General features: G+C 42.3%; 2 protein-coding genes across 9 annotated transcripts in view; one reads left to right on the forward strand and one right to left on the reverse strand.

The window, feature by feature from the left end:
- On the forward strand, positions 1-12,708 carry LOC110989387 (succinyl-CoA:3-ketoacid coenzyme A transferase 1, mitochondrial-like). Its single transcript, XM_022253747.2, has 13 exons — positions 1-346; positions 1,485-1,593; positions 2,555-2,645; positions 3,805-3,940; positions 4,218-4,367; positions 4,834-5,001; positions 5,299-5,406; positions 5,873-5,984; positions 6,910-7,004; positions 7,361-7,482; positions 8,056-8,131; positions 9,031-9,201; positions 9,633-12,708. Exons 1-13 carry the CDS (start codon positions 245-247, stop codon positions 9,768-9,770), a joined length of 1,578 nt encoding a protein of 525 aa, XP_022109439.1. The 5' UTR covers positions 1-244; the 3' UTR covers positions 9,771-12,708.
- Positions 11,776-22,352, reverse strand: part of LOC110989385 (uncharacterized) — a 21,171-nt gene continuing 10,594 nt past the window's right edge. For 4 of the 8 annotated variants that reach the window (XM_087143940.1, XM_087143939.1, XM_022253739.2 and 1 more), the window contains 8 exons: positions 20,996-22,097; positions 19,928-20,729; positions 19,440-19,518; positions 18,124-18,249; positions 16,710-16,745; positions 15,063-15,238; positions 14,444-14,542; positions 11,776-13,613 (listed from right to left, as the gene is read on the reverse strand). In XM_087143940.1, coding sequence (XP_087000066.1) covers positions 13,410-13,613; positions 14,444-14,542; positions 15,063-15,238; positions 16,710-16,745; positions 18,124-18,249; positions 19,440-19,518; positions 19,928-20,729; positions 20,996-22,097 — 2,624 coding nt within the window. In that variant the 3' untranslated portion in view covers positions 11,776-13,409. The remainder of the gene's footprint in view (positions 13,614-14,443; positions 14,543-15,062; positions 15,239-16,709; positions 16,746-18,123; positions 18,250-19,439; positions 19,519-19,927; positions 20,730-20,995; positions 22,098-22,352) is intronic. The other 4 variants (XM_087143941.1, XM_087143942.1, XM_087143943.1 and 1 more) reach the window with 3 other exon arrangements.

The following is a 22,352-nucleotide window of genomic DNA, read 5'->3' on the forward strand; positions in this document are numbered from 1 at the left end:
TCGACTCGGGCTCCATCTCAGGCTTCAACTGTTTTTTTACTTCCTGACTTTGAGGTTATAAGTAAGTAAAAGTAAGTCTGATAGTGCCACAGAACGTCAAATAACATTAAAAAGAGCCAAAAGTTACAGTACTTACTGTAAATTAAACGCTTCAGGCCCACAATTGGAGATTTGATTTCCTACACGGAGCCAGATGTGGAGACGAAGTTGAGTATTGGAAAACGGCCTTGGTACCTGCCTAAACATGGCGGCCGCCTGCAGACTCGCGTTTAGACGTGTCAAAAACATTTTATCAGCACCATCTGGTTGCAATGGTTACCGGCATTCAGCAGCTACACATTTGAAGGTGAAACTCTTTTACAAGTTTCCATGCAATAGACCTAGTTCCTTTAAAAGAGCCGCAGGTTCTGTGCAAAAAACTAACGTTATTTCGCATGGCATTCGTTAGTTACAGTTTGTGTGCATGAAGCCGTAGGTCTACCGGCCCAGTATTCGGACGGATTCACTTTTTGTTAACAGCGGTAATTAAAATGTTGTTCACATTGTACCCCTCCAACTGTGGGGCTCCTTTTGGTGTGTTCCAGGAAAGAGTTCTATACGGACGCCGTTTGACAACCCTGTGCACAACCCATAGGGGTAGTAGGCCCTATTTATGTCTTGTTAATAGGCCTAGACGTGCTAGAGGTGTTTTCTAGACACTGCTAGAAATTCTACAGTACAAGTTGCTGCAGTGTATTTTTACATATAGTATATTTTACTTTTTGATTTTTTTTAATGAACAACAGTAGCATGCATGTGCACGTGGATAATATGGGTCACTTACTTGCATGTAAGCTTTTCCCGGGGGGGGAGGGAGAGTGCAAAGCTTGCTTTTGCTATCCTTATGCCATCAGACCATGTTGCTTTTTAACCAGTTAACAGTCTGTGTGAAACAGATGGAGGCTTTGTCAGCACAGAACCAATTGTCAAGCAGCGCTATGAAATTGAACCTTGTTCAGGAGTGATTGTGCTCATATTCACACAAGTAACATGCTCCGACACGACCAGACATGCCAGAGAGGAAGGAACCCACAATTGCTCTGGGGATAGGCTACAGTATACTCGGCAGATATTACACACGGTGTATGGAACGTGATGTCATCACTCAGCACTGTTGCCATGACAATATGCACTGAATACCTTGCAGTGCAGCTCCAAGCCTCCTGCACTTAGTCCGTCATAATCCATCAACAATTGGTCACCTCAGGCCTTCTGGACTGAGTCCATCAAAATCCACCAAAAAGTATAAATAGATTTTTGCATGTCCACTTTCTCTTTTTTGTTTGGAAACCGGACATGTTCAGTAGTGAGCCCTATTAACCAGACTCTGTCTTTCCAGTCTTTGGACAGCAGTCAGGCATGCCTACTGCATTTTCTTGCATGTATTGTTCCAACTTTTCTAAAAGTAATATTTTCTTGTAAATTTTGCTGTCTGCACTCATCAGCCTGCAATTTGCTGTCTATCAACAACTTCTCCAGTGAGTGTGGAGTTCTATGACAGTGCAAATGAGGCAGTGAGCGATATCCCTGATGGATCTACTCTCCTAGTTGGAGGTAAGATAGACTGTACATGTCTGCATATACATCATGTATCACATGTGTATTAGCTCCTTGTTTGGTGTCAGTGTAAATCACAGCATTCTTGTACAGCATCTTTTGTTCTGCTGCCGTGTTTAATTTAGTATCCAGGAAGAATTCAATCATAGTTTTCAAGTGTCGCAAACACTTAGTTTTCCTTGGACAATGAACCCCCTTTCCTCAGTTGTGAAAAATCCTCTGAAAGTTAAGCATTAAACCCTCTTATAAACTTGTTTGTGACTATTAAAATTATTATCGTCCAATATGAAGTTCTTCCCAATTATTCCACGATTCCATATTCCAGTGATTATATGCATGCATTGAAGTAAAACACCATGTTCAGAGAAACATGTACATGTAGACTGTAAGCCCAACTTTTTTACTTGTTGGATTACGATCTTGCCAACTCCAAAGAATAAAAAAAGTAGCATTGATGAACAGAATTGCAGTGTTTTGAATAGACTGTACCTAATTTTTCCCAAGGCAATGTTTTGTATCAGCTAAGAAAATACAAGTTAATTTCTTTTCTTAATATACCAAAAACAGTTACTTTTTAAAAAATGCTTGAAGTTAGTCGCCTTTTGAAAAATGAACTTTAAAATTTTGTTTTTTAGTATTTTTCTCCCCTCCGATCCTACCAAGTTTTGTGCTCTGTTTGTAATCCAATAAATAAGAAAAAAAGGCTGGCCCAATAAGGCTTTGTTGGTTTCTTCAGTAGTTGGGCATGACGGGATGGACTTTCCAAAAACATTGAAGAGGTGATTTGATACCTGTTAAATGTTTTCAAACCATGGTTGTGCTTTGTTTATTCAACATAAAGAGTGCATTTCCATTTTTGTTATAGAGAGAAAAATATTCAACCACGAGTACAAATTCACCAGACCTACAACACTACCCACCGCTGTTTGTACACTTCTTTTTCACTTCTCATTTCCAGGCTTTGGTTTGTGTGGCATTCCAGAGAACCTCATCAATGGCTTGTTGAAATCCGGTGTGAAAGAAATCACAGCAGTCAGTAACAATGCTGGGTAAGATTCTAGTGCAGCATTACCGGTCCTCACAGTGAAATCTGATAATAGCGTTCTCTCACTTGGAACTCAGTTCCTACACACATACTTTTGGTATGGTTTTTTGTTTCATCTTGATAACTTGTGTAAAGTAGGGATTAAGGGAAAGCTGTGGAGATGTGTATATCCACTTTGAGAGCTGCACTGCACCCTCACCTGCAAAAGAAGGACAGGCTGGTGAGAAGTTTTCCAACTGGGTTCTTGCACGCATTTGGCACACAGGTGAAGACCATACATTCCAGAATGAATTCGTTCCGCGTACTCACCGTGCTCCGTGTCAAACGTGCATAAAGTTGGGCGCATACACGGTGCGTTCGTATCAAAGGGCAGTCATTTTCATTTAAAAACAAGCCCGCTTTTTTTTCCCGCTCGGAGTGGATAATGGACCTGTAGTCATAACCATTGAGGTTTAGTGTACTATCACATGGAGTGTTGTATTTTGCATGGTTCAAGTCAATCTATTTTTATTGAGTGTGCATGCATGTACTATTGATTTGGGGTTTTTGAACTGAAAAACAATATGTTAAATACTGCATTTACATTAACCCTAACAGTACCGGGCGTTGTTTGGCTTAGAGTACTCAGTACTACAAAATACTACGTAACACTCTGAGCCTGAAGGACCTAGCACTACAAATTACTATTTCTGGCTAGGTTTATTCCATTGTTATTCGTACAGAGAACAATGAAACCATGCATTCATAGAGCCACAGCACTGTATGGTACATTGTCTTCTCTATTGTATTTTATGGCTTCAGAGAATAATAATGTCATGTCCTCTTACAAGCGACAGGGCTGAGTACTACATTTTACTACTAAGTAGTACTTTGTAGCATTCGGGACTGTTGGGGTTAAAACAGCCTTTTGCGTGTGCTGTATGCAGGCATCACAGGTCTTTGTCATTGACAAGGTTACAGGAAAAAAATAAAAGGAAATGCAGTTGTCAGAAAAATGATCACTTGCATTAGAATTGCGGCAAAGTATTTGTCTCACATGAATAGTCACATTTACTGGTGTGTTGGTGGACCACGGCAGTTCATGTACATGTCCCTGGTTGTTTGATCAGAGCTAAGCTTCTGCATTCAAGCACATTCTGTTTGACATTATTCTCCTTGCACAGTGTTGATGATTTTGGCCTGGGCCTGTTGCTGAAGACCAGGCAGATCAAGCGCATGGTGTCGTCCTACGTGGGGGAGAATGCCGAGTTTGAGAGGCAGTATCTGTCGGGGGAGTTGGAGGTGGAACTCACACCACAGGTAGAAAGCACACAGAGTTGAAAGTAAAGATTTCATGAAAATGGGGAAATCGCACAGACTGATTACAAAATATGATAGGGTTGGACACTCGCAAATTTATATGATGGACCAGAATCTGTATTTGAATCCGAAATTTACCCACATCACAATGAGAAATTATATAGACTCTTAAGGGGATCTTACTGAAAGGCAGAAGTAAGCCACACTGATTCAAAGATGTATGGATGCTTGGAGGTATAGTTTTATTTTCTTTTTGTGTTGTTATGTTCACCTCTAGGGTACGTTGGCCGAAAGGATTCGTGCTGGTGGGGCTGGTATCCCTGCATTTTACACCCCCACTGCCTATGGCACACTGGTACACTTGGGCGGGGCGCCAATCAAATATGGTGATGGGGGCAGTGTAGCGATAACCAGCGAACCTAGAGAGGTAGGCACTACTTGTTTTTTTTCTGCCAGACCATGAGTTTTTCTGAGGTGAAAGTCAATAATAACTCCAACTCTGTGGGCATTCTCACTGGGACACCCCTATACATACCTACTTCCAAAATCCAATGTCACCCAGCACTGATAGCGCACTCTTCATGCTGCAACCAAGTTGAGATATTCAAAGAAAATAGAGACACGTGCTGCAAGCCTGCAACCAAGTTGGTGTTAATCCAGTGTACTGAGTAACACAACAAAATCCACTGTTGCATTATGCTGCTAGTTACTGCCGCTAGCAAAGCTCTCACATAAGCACTAGATGTTGTATTTAAGGAGTGTTCACTTGAGAAAGCCCAATACAGTGGGACAAGCCCAAGTTTTTAATCACCTGTCAACTTGGCATTGTCTAGTTTTCCTTCTGTAGTGGGAAGTTTCCACAGGCTTTTTCCATGTTTCCTTGGTTAATGCAGGCCAGGCAGTTCAACGGGAGAGACTTCATCATGGAGAGGGCCATCACGGGTGACTTTGCCCTGGTCAAGGCCTGGAAGGCAGACAGGGCCGGCAACCTGGTCTTCAGGAAGACTGCCCGCAATTTCAACCCCCCCATGACCAAGGCAGCCAAAATCACTGTCGCTGAGGTAACCGAGTTCAGTGGCTCTTGGCTCAAATACTTAGTTACTCACCATCAAGCTTACACGCTACCCTCTTATGCAGCCTACATACATTGGATTTGGACCTCAATTTCAACTTTTCACTTCCAGTTTGACAAGATGTATTTGTGTCAAACAAAAAGTTCAGTTTGAATCGATTAATGAACTTTTGATCCTTCTTTTCTTATTTATTTCTTGTAGACATTGGAATATGCAGTGAAAATAGTTTAACAGTAGTGGCCATGTTTTACCCCTTTCCACCACTTTGTTTCCCCAAAAATACAGGTAGAGGAAATTGTCGATATTGGCAGCTTCGCACCTGAGGACATCCACATCCCTAGCATCTATGTGCACAGAGTTGTCAAATCGGAAAAACTAGAGAAGAGAATTGAGGTATTTCTACTATCCAGATTATTCAGTTATCTTCATCATAACCTCTAAATCCTGAGGCATTTTTTGCTAGTGGCTTTTCTGAATTGGCAATTTTGAACTCTGCGCAGTAAGCCCATTTCAGTTTATCTCCACAGGAATTCTTGTGGGGATCACCTCCAAGATCATCCACTTTGCAAGGAACTTGTGACACATTTGCTGTGCTTTTCCTTTAAAGAGGCCTGATGCCTCAAAGAGTAAAAGTGGGTCATCTCTACCTTCCTCAGTCCTGCAAAATACCCCACAACCTTTGCATGGATTTTGAAGGATCTGGGAGGCTGAGGATCAATCAAATTCAGACTATTACAAGTAGAGACGGGATCCATGCAAATGTCCATTCCCCCGTCTCAATCACAAGCCGTGACTACTGCTTATCAGCGGCCTTACGTTCTGCATCCATTCCCCGTGATGATGTCTTATTATCTTCCAGAGGTTAACACTGAGGCAGGATAACACAAGCCAGAAGGCCAAGTCGGATGCAGCGTTGATGCGAGAGCGCATCATCAGGAGGGCAGCTGTGGAATTCAAAGATGGCATGTACGGTATCCTTAATACTGACCAATCCAAACTCGTCAAAGTACCATGTGACCATATGGTTTTCCTGAGATCGGCCATCATTGCAGTAGGCAAGCGTTTTGGTTCACAGCCGTATGTTGTGCATTGCAAATTTGACAGTGAGGTTTATTTTCATGTAAAATAACCATGAACTCTTTATCAAATAGCATATGGTCACCACTTTTGTGGTATGATTGTTGTATGTTGTATGTATGATTCCGATGCAGGACTAGGTGCTGCCTCTACCATTTTCTCATTCATGTACTATTTGCCATTCATTGAGACTGTAAATGGCACTGTGTTTTTGACTACGATAACTATATGTTTGGTCACGTGGGTCAGTGAGAGCTCCCTATTGAATACCAAATACAACACCTGGAAGAGTCTTTACAGCATGCTGTAGGAGTGTGGCAAGCTATCTAGTCAACAACATCCCATTGGATCAACAAACGGCAAGAGCACCCCCTTGTCATGCATGTATGGCGTATTTACGATCATTGCAGTAGGCAAGCGTTTTGGTTCACACCCGTATGTCGTGCAGAACCACACACACTCAAAGAGAGTATTTGATTACATGGTGTCACCGCAAACTTCATATAGTTTACGATCATGGGTCTCTGCACTGGTGCTGGTTTGGTACAGTGCCAGCCCTACCTCTCTCTCTCTTGTGAGAAGGTGCTCATGAAGAGACAATAACTAGGCCATGTTTAGAGAAAACGTCAGATGAGTGAAATACACGTCCTTTCTCTTGGCTTAAATGCACTTTGTGGGGGGGGGAGAGGGGATCACCTGCAGGGCTTTTCTTGTTAAGCTTGGTTTCCTGTCAAGAGAATGGAAAGAAAGCTGATATGCAATTTGAGTACCTAGAATCTGAGTTGTTTTCTGCTGCCCTTAACTGGCAGTGATTTGCAGCCAATCTTGGCATAGGCATGCCCATGCTTGCCAGTAACTACATCCAGCCAGGGATCAGGGTTCATCTGCAGAGTGAGAACGGTGTACTGGGATTGGTAAGTCTAGTCACAGTGCCTTGTGTAGTTGCTGCTTTTGTAACTTACTGATATTCATTGCAAACTGTGTAGTTGGTACATAAATGCACCCTTAAGGTCACGTTAGTAAATGTGAATTGTAAAGCTAAGGGGATACATGGCCTCTGTATACTGACTCCGCACCTCTGATAATTGCCATTCCAAGCCAATTTATTTGCTCCCCACAGGCAAAGGTTCGTAACGGGTAAATGTTGCCTTGTGGATTTCTCTTGGCATTTTCTCATTTGTGGATAACATGCACTTGGCCAACTCAAACAACTGTGAAATAAACAGCGTGAGATGTGAAATGCAGGGATTGTGTTTTGGTCTACCGCCAGGGCCCCTTCCCAGAGAAGGGCAAGGAAGACCCTGACCTGATCAACGCCGGCAAGGAGACGGTAACAGTCCTCCCTGGTGCTTCGTACTTCTCCAGCGACGACTCCTTCGCCATGATCAGAGGGTAAACCGTGATCAACGTTACTCATAATTTGCTAACCGGATTTCACACCATAACACGAAACACTTCGTAGATTAGAAAGCTAACTGATTTGCTGGGAGTTAAAATTGTTTTCCTCTTGTTAAGCCTGCTGCAGCAAGCTCAGGTACTGTAAAACAAAATATATTTAAATGTTGCCATCAATAGTTCATGTAATTAATCAATCAAATTTATTGGCTGAATGCTGCTTTTGCTGTCTCTTCTGTGCGGTTCCCCGTAAAATTCATTTAAAACCCCCATGCAATCGTTGGATATTGTTTTTCTGCTCATGGCCAAGAGCTGGTTGTTTTTTCCAAAGTACGGTGCTACACAAGAATGAATGACTTGGTGAAAACCGTGGTCTTTTTACCTTATACCAACTCTAGGCTCGCAGTATAGTCATTGAGTCTGTAGTTTTACACGGGCCATATTTTATGGTACACCTGATCCTTTTTTTGCCCTCATTTGATCTGTCATGCATTTTCCAACCAATGTCACCAGAAATGTTGGCCCTTTTAGCCTGGAAATCTCATTGTTTCATTTGTATTGTTTGTGCAGGGGCCACATCGACCTGACGATTCTTGGTGCTATGCAGGTGTCCAAGTATGGCGACCTGGCCAACTGGATGATACCAGTATGTCCACGTCTATAATATCTGTACCACAAGGCTCCTCACGATAAACCGAGCATTGGTTAATGTTGGAGTCCTACAAGTCATGTCAGAACCAGACCGATAAATGAGATATACAGTGGAACACCGCTATAACGAACATGACGGGACCACACTAAATGTTCGGTACAGCGAAATTAACTGCCGAACGTTTCGTTGACATGTTGAATAGCGCCCTCTTTCGTCTAACTGAAGTCCACCCTCTTTTGATACTATGATTCACTGTTTTTGTGATGTTTTGCCATTGCATTCACGTTTTGAGGTTTCTAGAAATGTATCTGTGAACTATTTTTGTTTTTTATTAAATCTTGAGTTACAAAATCGATATTTAGTTTATTTTAAAAGTAGTGAAGCTACCACTCAGGATCGGTCTCTGATGCATGCTGTGGCAAATCTCGGTTGATTTGCAGCTGCATAATGTTCAATAGGTTTTGTGCACAAAATATTGTGAGCCAAGGACGATGTTAAGTACAGCCGAATGTTCGGTATAGCGGTGTTCGGTATAGCGACGTTCCACTGTATACACGCAGTCAACTCTGGTGAAGAGCGAATGAACTTTAAATGTTTCTGAATTTACAAATTATAGGTAGAGGTTCAGAAAATGATTTAGAATGCAGCCCTTCCCCTTATCAAAGTTCTTCATCCCTCATAGTCCTCATTCCTTCATCTCTTCAAGGATTGAGGACTGTTACGATTAAAAAAAACCAATGACAATGTAGTATCAAGGGAAAATTGGCCTGCTCGAAATAATTTGTGCAAATAAGAACAGCCATACACAAGTAAAAATTTATGAATAAAAATACAGGATTGATTGTGTATGACTGACAGAGGGTGCATTCTCAACATCAATGTGTCACTTGCAGGGCAAGATGGTGAAGGGAATGGGTGGAGCCATGGACTTGGTCTCTGCTGCCCGCACCAAAGTCGTGGTGACCATGGAGCACCAAGCCAAAGGAGGCAAGCCCAAGATACTGGACTCCTGCACCTTGCCCCTGACTGGCACGCAGTGTGTGGACATGATTATCACGGAAATGGTGAGTGGGGGTCCAAGTTGTGGGCGGAGGTATCCCAGGGAGTGGGGTGGGAGGGGAAGAAGTTATTAGTTGAACAAGGGCAAGCCTAAGGTACTGGTCTCCCACATATTTGCCCCTGACTGGAACCTGATGTGTGGACATGATCATAATACAAATGGCAAATGGTGACCGATGTATAGGTAGACTTATCCTAGGAAGAGAGATGGGAGTGGGGACTTGTGGGAATGCGAGGGGGGAGGGCAGTGAACAAGCCAATGAACCAAGGGCAGAAATCTTGGGATAACTGAATGCCACGATGCTTTAAATGTCACTAAATTTTCGGGAGAGGATTACGTGTATATGCTACTGTGTATGAGCCAAAGATTTCTACATTTATGTTCAATCTCAGCTGACGGGAGGGTTCTTGGGTTTTTTTCTTGATTCACTTGCAGTGTGTCTTTGAGGTTGACAAGGAGACAGGGTTGACGCTCACCGAGATCGCAGAAGGAGTCACCATAGAGGATGTGGTTGAGGCAACAGGCTGTGAGTTTGAAGTGTCGGCAGACCTAAAACCCATGGGTCAAGTCTGAAGCTGAGATCAGCACTTTGTGAAATGATCCATTGCCCCGCATATAATCATACCATTCACCAGTGGCCATACTGCAAATATTTATTCTACCCAACGGAATGGAAGAGGAAGAAGTTTGTATGCATGTGAGTTGTGTACAATGCGACTCCCATAACTACGCCCTTTGTCAGTGGACACACCCTTATCCAGTTCACCAAGCCACATGAAAGATTATGCATGTGACAAGTGTATAGATACAAAGTTCACATCAGCCGGTTTCTTTATAACAAATGTGAGGCTGGCTCTGTCCATAAACTGAACTCCTGGTGTTGCATGGATTGAAGGATTTCTGTTAGCATGGTTCACATCAGATATGCTAAAAGTATATGTATTAAAGGCTAACAAGATACATCAAGGCAAAGAGATATGTCACCGGTGTCCTGCAACGTGTAGAGGAGCATGGTGGCCCATCATGCTTTGTCTTCCGTAATGGTTGAACAGTAGCCGCCAAGTTTTAACATTTTTGGTTGCCGCACCTACATTAACATGAACAGTTCATTTCATTAAACATTGTTGTTATGCAAAAAGTTGTCTAATAATATCTAAACTTGCTTTCAATTTGTAGGGGGGGGGAGTGTCAACCTGTCAGTGCGAAGAAAAGCTCTTAACTTAGCTACAAAATGGGGGGGGCAAGTGCTGTAGGAGACCACTGCCCATAATGAATGAAATGGCCTTTCTTATGCTTGGTGAATTTTGATGACACTGGTGAAAGAACAAAGCTTGCAGGGTTTAACATTCGGGCAGATTTGGTACCGTGGAATGTTGAATCCCTGCAAGGGGTGTTCAGTTCTGGCAGATCTGGTCCCGTTCTCAGCTGAAATACCTGGGTTTTGGGGAGGGAGGTTGAACATATGTCATGAGTTTGTAACAAAACTTATCATTTTTAAGTAATTTGTGTTTTGGTTTTCTTATCCCTTCTAGACCATTTTTTATTTTTTTCTTTGTTTTTTGCGTGATTTGGTGACTGCATTCAACCACCATCATCTGTGCTGACACAGGTTCAATGTTTAAATTAAAATTGTAAATAGAACAGTTGAGACTGTGTGACCTTCTACTCCAGAATTTTATAATCATGACTGAATGATTCTTGACGTTCAGAAGGAATTTATCACTGCACCCCTGATGCATCCCAGTCTAACATTACGGATACATCATTGTGAAGAGTGTAAGCTCTTGATGTCAGTGAGAGTATTCAACTTTTTTTTTTGTTAAAGAGGGGCATATTCAGTTTATTTGAAGTTAAGCCAACTGAACTCCCGAGACTGTTTGCAACATATTACTCCAAAGAGTAAATTTGTTGCATTCAGGATGTATACAACATGTCACACATGTGATTGTTGCATTTGTGAGACCTGTATCCGATGTGCTGTCTTTCAGCCAGAAAGTTGAAATATTCTTCTGAAGATTTTGAAGATACATATGAAACAATTTGGATACAAGACACGTGTACCAACATTGAAGACTTGGTGTGAAAGCACCGTACTTAACGCACGGTGTAGAAGCTGTGAATATTTCAAATGGAGATTGAACAATGTAAACTGAGACAGTTGACAGTGCAAGTATGTTATCTCAGTGATGTTGTGAATTGAACACAATTATGAAATTACCCTTTCTTGCAATATTGTTTCAGTCATGTTTCAGTATTCCATGTTTCCTCCAGACACCCAAAGTATGTGGGTTTTAACGTGCTCGTTCTTTTTACATTTCCTTGCCTTTTCTTCAGATTTGTTTCCTTCCTTCAGGAGCTGAAGATCTGTGAATGAGATTACTCTATCAAAATGAGAAATGAATTGGAAAGTTGATTTATAGTTGTCAGTTGGAGAACAACTGCATTTAATAGCTTGCACGTCCTAAGAAATACCAGGTCAAAAATAGCCACTCAAGCTGTGTTTTGAGAACAAGGTCCTACAAGCTGATCAAATCACAAAATTCACTAAACTGGAATAAACACACGAATAAAACTGGAGTCAATGTTAGAGCAGCTATTTATTCTTCATTTTGATAGAGCAGCTCATATTCAGTTGTGTATTTGCATTTCAAGTTATTTCACAATCTCTTTCCTTTTGTTTTCTTTCTTTTGTTCAAAACACTTATTCACTTTCAATCAATGAGAATAAACTTCAGTATGTATATAGGTGTATTTGTTGATGGAGCAATTGGTGTGTTGAAGTCGATGCTAGCATTACTGAATGCCTCCTTCAAAGTCCTGCATGAGCTTTGTGGTGAAGACTTCATTCAACCAGGGCTATTTATGCACATATCATGCCATTGATTATGTGGCAGAAGTGAGATATTTCACAACATTTCTGTTGGTTTTCAACTTGAATGGCCCAACCTTGACATTGAAAAATCATTGTAACTCGGATTTCTCACAGAAAACACCCAGCAGCAAATTTTTTTTGACAAGAAAATAAATTCAGGAATTTTATTTGTTCTTCGAAAACCACGAACTTAAACCTAGACCAGAAAGTAAAGTCTATAAATGGTCGTTTGGGAGAAAAACCTGATAAATTATGATGCATATGTTCATTTGGCTAGCTCATTTTGAAGAAGGATACTGCAAACAATGTCTTGGAAACAAAAAGTGGAGAAAACTCTGCTCTATTTTGAAGATAAAACAATGTAAATATGACGAGTTAAACAATTCCCTTTTATATCAAGATAGATTTGATTAGGCCTAGTGTCTCCAAAAACCGAGCCAAAGTGAACCACGTGGATTTCTTTGGAACCCCCCACAAAATCCACATGCTTCCAGACCCTCTAGAAGTTTAATTTTCTTTCAGTTTTCAGAGTACCTATACGTGTGGATAAAATACAAATTTATGAGCACTACTTACATTTTAAAAATGTTTTAATGAGCAGTGGATGAATAAATAAAATCTAGCAACTGTACACTTCAACTTGGATTACAAAACATAAAAGAATGAGGTTTTCATTTTAACTACGGGTACATACTGATTCTAGAATTACATTTATTGCCATTAAGAGAATATTTCATATTCATGCATGCAGACTGAATACTTAAAAAATTGAAGAAGATATTGTCATCAAATTATTGTCGGCCATCAGACTGCAGGTGGATGCTAGTGCTCCAAAACTCATCTGCACCATATTGATCACTGATTATGAACGGTGTGCAGTTTCCGCCAGCAAAACAACTCCATGGTGAATGATTTTTGTATGCTTTGCCTTTGGGTTACAGTTTATCCACTGGGAATAGGTTCCTAGTCATGTCCTGGCAACACGTGCATGTGATGGTGCACAGAGCTGCAGTCAAATTCGACTTCCAAAAAAAAGGTGAACAGTGTTCAGTGCAAACAGGCTAACTTCCAAGTATGGGGTGCTGAATGTGGTACAACAGAAAATGTTGATTGATGAGAGTTTGCAGAAAGGACTGAAATTGACAGGTGTCCATCTTTTATCCCTTGCTCAGATGTAAATAAAGACCTCAGACTTGACCTTTACCCTTTGACCCGCCAAACTGACTATGGCCCAGATACCGCTCCTTTGTCATTTTCAAAGTGTGCAAATAGATGGACCAACACATCTATCATTATGCAATGCTTGTCTTCCTATCCAAAAAACGGTGGCCGGATGTGTCTTACTTCAGCCCAGTTTTGACGGTCCCCCGGGGCGTGTACGAGGTCGCGCCGGTGCCCCGTAGGGGGGTGGTTCGCACCCCCTGTTTCTCCTCCAGTTCCTTGAGGGTGGTGAGTTGTTGGGAGCGAGACACGGTCACGTTGATCTTGCGCTGCATGACGTCCGATCGCAAGTTTCGCAACTCGGTCTCTGCTTGGTTGCGAAGCTGTTAGCCAAAAAGAAAAAAGCACTGTAATGTATCAAGGAATGGGCAGCATGCTGGCAGCGCCTTGCCAGGACAGCGCCCTCTAGGAACTCCATGCCAGAATGTGAAATGGTTTTTCATCGTCCAGAGAACCCTGTACACTCTTTCTTGCTTACATCACAGGTGTCATTTTGTCAACAGGTGCTTAGTAAAACTATGACTGGTCGTGAGTACAAAACCAAGGGGATAATTCACAAACTGTTAGACAAATTTGTCTAAATAACAAAGCACTACATAATGAGTACCTCTACTACAAATAAAAGCATGTATTGAAACCTCTCATGTTAACATTGAGGAAATGGGCATCTTGAGGCAAACGCTGTTGTCAACCGAGGGTGAACTTTCTGCAAACTGTTGCCGGCCCATACAAAACAGGGTCAATGTTTGTAAGCAAAAAAAGGTCTATCCGGCTTGTATTTGTCGTACACGTACATGCACCACTCGTTACAAGCTGCCAATGAATGAACACTCAAGGGGTGCTGGTTCCATGTAAAACTATGTGCAGTGGGCGTGGTTTAACCCGAAGGGACATCACACTTATGAACCGGATTGTGCATAGCGTGTAACGATATAAAATGCACGTTAACGTACAAAGTTCTTACATAGGATTCGGCTGCATAGTGGCAGTGGCATTCAGGTGTTAACAGAGTCGGTCCATCAAGGGAGTACTTGCGCATGGAAGGGTGGAATGGTGGGCCATATGACCCCTGTGACACCCCTGACATTTACGCCTGTGTGTCTACTAACAGATAATATGATCTACATGTAGGTCCATTGAGTATAACACAAACCTTGATTTCTGAAGTGAGTTTCATCTTGGAGTTCTCCACTCTCCTCTTGAGGTCATCGATCTGGTGCTTCAGCTTGAAGATCAAGATCTTGTGATCATTCTGCCATCAAACGACGAGACGGCAATGTCAAAATTACTCTTGATTCAGTACATGGACTTCTACAATGCATGATACTAGCATTGGCAAAGACTTCTTGCAACTGCTGTAATGGTGTTTGTTTGCTACATGAATTTGCTAACCAAATCTCCAAACTATCACAGTATGGCTGAGTAGTTTTTCCAGTACTTTTTTCCCAACCTTAACACTGACTTTTTTTACAGAAGTGTCAATTCTCAAGTCTTAAATTTATTTGGTAACCTGACCATGGTGCAACAAACTGCAATTGTCCAAGTTCCCCAGATTTGTTCACAAAATAACCAGCTCAATATTTTACAGCAAAATTGGTGCTTATAAAGTACTTGACTGTGTACCGTTCTATAATAAACAACTCTATTAAACTGGGCTCTTGGGGTTAGTGAACTACAAACAATGGCAAATACGAATCCTCTCTTGTGATGGAAGAAATGCAGGGGCTGAAGGTTTGACTCTAACTTCCTCCAACTACCAAAGGTTTTTGTACCTTCTTGGAGGGTGGCTCTCGAGGCATGCCCCTCCGGTTGGGACCCCTGCCTTCCAGCTGGTTGAGCAGTTTGCGATGCTGCTGGTCTAGCTGGATCCGCAGCCTGTTCACCTGCTCCTCCAAGGGGTTAGTCTTCTTCTTTTCCTCAAAGTATCGCTTCTTCCAGTAGTCCCTCGCTGCAGAAAGGAAAGAAAGAGAGGGGATACTCGGTGTAATGATAGCTGAGCTCTGAGAGGTTATGTTTTAAATATAAGTAGAAATCTGCTGACCAAAAATGTGCCAAGTGCAAAACTGACCGCATAAAGAACCAGACCGCACTTACCAGTCCTTCCCCAAAACTCTTCAACTTTCTGATACAATGTGGATATAATTATCTCTCAAACTGTAGGGAACTGATTTTGAGAAAACAATGTTCAACAAGTATCAAACTAATTCAGTGAAGCTATCTGGAAAAGGAAGTATATTGTACACAGTTTGACTTTTTTTTTCAGCAACGAGATATTGACAGAGACAACTGTGCAGTTTTGGCAAGGTTCCTTGCTAAAGAAATAATTGAGAAAGGGAACTGTGACTTTGTAACAAAGGAAATTGAATCGTCGGCGTGAGAGCTCAATCACAGGAATTATAAAGAAACTAATAAATTATACAAACGTACTGAAACTGAAATTCCAGGAGAACAGGTATAGACAAATCCAGAACTTGATATTTTAATTCTGCTGATATATTCAAAATTTCAGGATGATGAGGGAAGGCTGAGAGAGTACGGCCAGGATGTGGCAAAACTTCTTACAAGACTGTTCTGCAGTGCAAAAGGATAGCATACAACTGTGCACATGCCACTCTCATAACTATGAAAACAATTATTAACTCTGGTAAACCATGTAAGCAATGAACGTGCAGACAATAGATGACGCACAAAGAAAATTCTACCCAGCCCTACATGGATCATCATCATCATCAAATGAAAGTCTGGGTACTTTGGAAGCAGAAAAACACAGAGCAATATATGAGGATGTAAAACTACAATAGTTCATAAAGGCCTAAGAAGTACTTGTTTGGCACATAAATTCAAACTGGGTAATTGAGATGTTAGATTTTTGGGGGAAAAGCAGAAAAAACCACTGTTGACGGAATGATCAGACTTCATTTTTGAAATAGAGTGCTGCGTTGGAACCAAATGTGTACAGCATGGCTAAAAGAGTAAGAAAGATGCCAAATTGATTCCTTATACAAGTGCGTACGTGCATATTTGTGAATTCTGAATGTCTGCATAGAATTTACAGCTAAAGAAGTTTTCGTTTGGTCTAGATTTATGAGCATGCAGATTTAAGACTATGCAGATTTATGTTATATGCTGGTCTGATCGGGAAGTTTGCTTAGCAATTCCTAGCATGTTAAGTAATAGGTTTGTGGCAGCACCATGCTACATATTATTTTTTAGTACTGGTACATGTGTGTGTTATGTGGTTCTGAAAAGACTTGGAGGGGACTCAACATTTCGGACAGTATGCTCTGTCCATTGTCAGGAGATCCTTCACATGGTGCTACTGCAAACCTGTTACTTAACTTGGCACCTCCACCTTGACAAACTTCAATGCTTGGACATGCTCTCACGAACTACAAGTTAACAATCACAAACTGAGCTACCTGTGAGGGTCATTAGCCCTGAATCCAGATCCTCGTCTAGAGAGTTGCGCAGCGAGGGCAATCAATAAACCAGACAAGGCACCCGCATGTAAATCAATCGGGATTACCAAATCTCAATGGCTAATCAATTGTCATTTGGAAGTATTGATCACATACTGACCCATGGCCGGACAATGGTTGGGGAGTTGGGACATCAATGGGTTTAAATACACAGACATTCTGGAGAGTTGTTACATCTTTCAGGCAATTTGCCAGGCACGTGATTGAGAACCATTGACGAAGCAACTGTTTGTACAGTGGCTTGTCGGTGAATGTACAAAGTGACGTGCCCTTCCAAAGACAGGACACAACTTGAAAAATTGAACTGTGACAGGTGTTCATGGACAAATAACAAATGTATCCATTCACTTTACAGAAAAAAACTGCTGAAAAGAAAAACATTTTGTAACAAGCATGTTTATTATATTGTTATCTTTACAATAAACACAATCAGCTTTGAACTGAATTTGTCTACAAATTCCTGGAAAGATTCCAATTAGGGGAGGTCCAACGTTTTTTAATCCACAATTTAAGTTTAACTAAGGTGCATGACACTTTCCACGGGGTTAGAGATCCAGTGAATTGCCTGAATACAAGAGCTAACTGAGCGTCATTAATTCAGCAGCTCTGTTAATACTCTCAGGAGTAATCAATTATTCAAAGCCATGTGCGATTGGCTGATAGGGCCAGGCCGGGAAGGGAAAGGCTAATGCCATCATTAGCGTGTGACACCTTGATGATTTATTCATTCTGTTGAAATTTACACATTTGTACAATTTGGCCACTTGTAAAGTTCTCCGGTAGGTCTACAGTGGGCCATGTTTGTGTGTGGGTGGGTGGGACAGAAGGGTGTTGTAGAGTGGTTTGGCAAAATTTAGGGATCACTTCCTGACTCTGTAATCCTGGTTTGAATCCTGACTGTCCAACCAAGTATTAGGCATTCCTTAAGCCCGCTACTCTCCTTCTGGATTTTACCTTTTCACTCTCCTGGTGGTCTGCAAAGCGTTCAACCAAAGTACAGGATAATCAGTGGCCCACTGCTAACATAAAGACCACCTGGTGATCATAAGACCACAGCCCAATGCCTTGACTAAGGTTCGTGAGCCAGTAGAATCAGGAAGGTGTGGGACAGGCTTTATACCTTCTGGACCCTTTGGGATTCTCTGACTTGCCAAGGGGCGTTGGGTGAACTACACGTACACGCATGGCGCAAATTGACTGGTTCTTCACCGTTTATACTGGGACAGTGTTGCTGCTGCTATGTACAGTAGCACGATCAAGCATCAATATGCTTATGCTCAGTTTAACAGAGGACCGTTGGATGTAATGCTTCAGTTTAGTGTGACAATGCACCTGTTGGTGTCCCAGCCCATACCTTTGTTTCTGCGGTCATTGGTCCGTGACTGCAACATCTTGGCTTGCCTCATCAGCTCCTCCCGGGTTCTCTCTAAATCAAATCTCACTGTCTGCCTCTCGTGTAGCTCAGCAATTAACCTTTCACCTTGAAGGAAAACATTTATAACAATTTCAAAAAGCACATTGCACTCAAATGCAAGTGGCTTCCCAAGCCATGGAGATCAAATTCTGAGCGTGTCCTACACGCCCTACCTGCTCACTACGTACATGCATACCAACTACTTTGCTTACTGCTAAGCTGTGTTTTACTCAATTGACAACTACATGTACCTAATACCCAGTCCAACTCCTACAAAAACAGCAAAGAAATTGCCAAAGTGCAATCAATATTTAGATAAAAAGCTTCTCCAAATTTGCTATTACAAGTACTACATATGGAATTTTGCCATTTTTACCAGGTGGACATTAAACATTCTCACATTCCATAAAGTTCATCTACTTCCAGTGATGTGTTAATAACTTCACAAATAGACATGCATTGAATGCTTACATGTATCAGTTGCTCACTCTGCTTACCCACACAATTACAAAAATCTGGGTATTATTAAAACGTTTATCACAACTACAGTCAACCATTTACATATGTAACTATCAAAAACGTATATTCCATTCACTGTGCACTGAGAGAAAAATGATACAAACATCGAGAACAATGTGCTAATTGAAGTTTAAAGACTGCCATGCACAGTGAAGAAGTGCTCACAGGTAAAAGAGACTCCAAAAACAAAAGTGCAAAGGAGTGTGTTTCAAAGTCTTCATGTACATGAATATTTCCTGCAGTAAATGCCACATCATCGCCTGTGTTGGTGGAAGTTACTTTGTCAAATTCATGAAAACCTGTGACATTTATTTTATAGTTTGGAAGACTCTGACAGCAACAAAACACAAGACAGACATATTTGAACAGATTCTAAGCATGTACTTGATAGAGAAAGGGTATACAATATTCTTGCATTGTTTTAAGCACGAGTGCAAAACCTGCAGAAACAAAAAATATGACTCAGAAAGATTAGCCTTTGCATTAATAACAGTGTGGTGTCAAACCAATGTAGTTATTATCTTCGTCATACATGCCTGATCTGATCAAAGGAACTGACATACAGGTGCCTGCACAGTACATGTATGACAATATCCATGTATATTGAAGCTTTCATTAATCAATCCAAAATGTCAAGGTTGTTTGTTGGCATGGTGATCACTAACGATTCCAACCACTTGTGTTTTGGCAAGGCCTTTTTTCCCCAAAACTTTCATTCAAGGAAATATTGTCCTTACGTTCTGTTTCAAGTCTCTCCTTTGCTGACTCTGTTGTTTGGCGAGTTTTCTCTGATGCTTCTCCAGCACTCGTGCCATCCTATGAAGGAACATTAATATGTAGCAGTGGATTTCTGACATGCCAAATTTATAAAAGTGTCTTGAAATGTCTTTATTTAAGAGATTGGGAACTGGAACACTCTTGGGTTTTTCACAATTGGTATCTTCTGGCTGGTGTAAAAACCGTATAATGTAATGGCCCCATCTTTATGGGAAACAATCAAATTTTAAAACTAGAACTTGAGAAAAGAAGACAAATGACTACAACGCCATCAACGGGGAAATCACAAATTTTTATAGAGGCTTTGGCTCCATAGGAGAGAATTTTTTGTTGAACTCCAACATCTTCGATTTATTTACTTATTTGTGGAAGAAAAGTTTCAATTCATGCAGTAATTATTCACAGGTTAGACCTCACCCGGAACTCCCTTGTACAAACAACTACTCACCCGATTGGAAGCTACACTGCTTCCTGCATCATCCAATAATAATGCACTATCTTGAGTTCTCTCGGATTGTCTAGTACTTCCTCCCCCTACTGTCTTCCTATCCGACAAGTCCCCAGTGTATTCCTTCCTGACAGAGTCCCTGGCATGAGGGCCATACAAGTCCTTCTGCTGGCTGCTGCCAGCCCGCTGGCTGAGCGGGGTAACCCCCTCCAGCTCCCTCCTGCGGGCCTGGTCCCAGGACATCTGGCGGCTCTGCCGGAGCTCATCCGCTTGCCGTCTCCGGATCTCCTCCTCCAGTTCTCGCTCCTCTGCCTCGTCCTGGAGTCGTTGCTGAAGTGCTGCAGCTGCTTCTTCCTTCTCCTTGGCAGTAGCTGCTGCTTGCTGCGCAGCAGCTGCCTCCTGGGCGGCCAGTGCCTGCCGCCGTTGCATCTCCAACTCCTGCTGCCGAGCCTTCAAGAGTCTCTGCCTCTCCTCTTCTTCCTGCTTCTCCTTCTCCCATCTCTCGGCCTCTCGCCGCCGTGCCGACTCCAGCTGCCTCTGCCTCTCCGCCTGCTCCTGAGCAGTGGCTTCTTGGATCTGGCGCTCTCTTTGCCGGGCTCTTTCCTCTTCCCTTAATCTCTCCGCCTCTTGCACTGCTGCAGCATTGTCTGGTGCTGGATGCTGCCTGGCACTGTCCTGTAGGTGTGCTCTGTCTAAAGGTTCTGGCTCTGCTGAGTGCAACCTGCTATCCAAACCTTCAGGTCTTCCCTTGGGATTTACTTCAAACGTCCTTGGTGTTTGCTGCTTCTCAGCCATTTGCTTCCTTTAAATAATACAGCGCACGATACATTACGTCGTAACTGTTAAATTTGCAATATTATCTTGAAAACTGTGATCTTCTCCATTACCGAGGGGAGATGAGTATAGTTATCTTATTACTTGGAAACCCTGCATGTTATTAACAGTGATGACAAGGTTTGAAGCTTAGTCTGACCTGTAGTATTTTTTAATTGATGCGATTAAGTTTTACATTTTGATCAAGGAATTGCAATATGTGGTGAATGATATCTCTGTTAATTGATGACCGACCTTTCCAGAGAGTCGCTACGCTGCCGTCCATAGTCCAGCTCATTTCTATCAGGGGTAAACTCGGCAATACCAGAATCCTCATTGGTGTTGTTGGTGTAGGTATCTGGCCGTCCTGATTTGAGGGGTGTCGATGGATCCATTCCCTTGACGGCATCGAGATGATGGAGGTTCAAAGGGGGGACACCACCTGGGGTAATATTGGGGATTTGGGAAGGGATGGGAGTTGTACCACACGTGGATGGTTGGTGCTCGTCGTGAAAAGCCCTATAAGTTTGAGGAATAGCCCAGTGGGCTGAGCTGGACGCTTCCGATGGTGGGTTAGTAGAGGTTCTAGCTGGTGGTGGGGAAACATCAACAAATGGACTGTTAGGGTTAGTGTGATGAACAGATGATGGGGCAGCATTCACCTGTTGGCTGGAGTGAGGATGGGAAACAGGTGGAGTCCTTAGGCCAGGGTTAGAGTGGTTAATAATAGGATCAGAAGGGAGGATGATGGTGGACACTCGACCGCTGCTGTCGGCACTGTTGTTGGTGGTGGAGTTCAGGCTGGAATCGGCATTGGCGGTCTGGTCAAGGCAAGGGGGCAGTGGGGTGAGATGTGGAAGACTGTTGTTGGATGACAAAGGGGGGCTTCTCTGTGGTGAGCCGAGAATTTGCTTCTGAGGTGGGCTACTCGTTGACAGTATTTTTCTCTTTGGAGGTGATGCGGCACCTTGTGAAGGATTGCTGCTTCCAGAACTCAGTCTGGAATTTGCAGTGATCAAGTCTGGCATGGGGGTTGTCTGTGAACTTCTGTGTGTTAGATGTGGTATTCTGGAAGATGATCTTGGTGTATTGTTGGTTAGCTGTACTACAACTGTGCTGTGTAAAGGATCTGATGCATCGTGGGTAATCTTTGTGTTAGCATTGTGCTGATGAGTGGCATGTGATGATTGGTTGTGATGGTGGCACATGAAACGGGGACTCTGATTGGGTGAGGGGGTACCCATGGAGATGTCTGGAAGGTGATTAGCGTGGGCAGTCTGGCTGGTGTCCCAAGCATGCTGGACACCAACGTCCCGCTGTCCAACATGCAATAGACCACTGTGAAGCTTAATTGCACCTAGAATGACGAGAAGTTAGGAGAACAGGGCATGCAGTGTGAGATCAGTAAGCCTACCACCAACTAGATGTACGACATATGAGCATGCTACAAGTGATAGCCATTTGATACAAAAAAATCAATCACCATAGAATTACAGGTGCATACACAGTAATGTTTATCCTCCCATCAAAATGTGAGACCTTGGACTTTTCCTCTGCCAAAACCGTCCAATTGCAAGTGCAGTTCAGATCTCTAAGCAACTTATGGGGCACT

The sequence above is a fragment of the Acanthaster planci genome, linkage group LG12 (assembly GCF_054643075.1).
Source record: "Acanthaster planci isolate LZ-2023a linkage group LG12, COTS_SCS, whole genome shotgun sequence".
Lineage (NCBI taxonomy): Eukaryota > Metazoa > Echinodermata > Asteroidea > Valvatida > Acanthasteridae > Acanthaster > Acanthaster planci.

Excerpts from the sequence above, each read along its gene's own strand:
- LOC110989387 (XM_022253747.2), top strand. The coding sequence starts at position 245 with ATGGCGGCCGCCTGCAGACTCGCGTTTAGACGTGTCAAAAACATTTTA. Across the intron at positions 347-1,484 it reads CAGCAGCTACACATTTGAAG|CCTGCAATTTGCTGTCTATC; the intron begins GTGAAACTCTTT and ends TGCACTCATCAG. Across the intron at positions 4,368-4,833 it reads TAACCAGCGAACCTAGAGAG|GCCAGGCAGTTCAACGGGAG; the intron begins GTAGGCACTACT and ends TGGTTAATGCAG.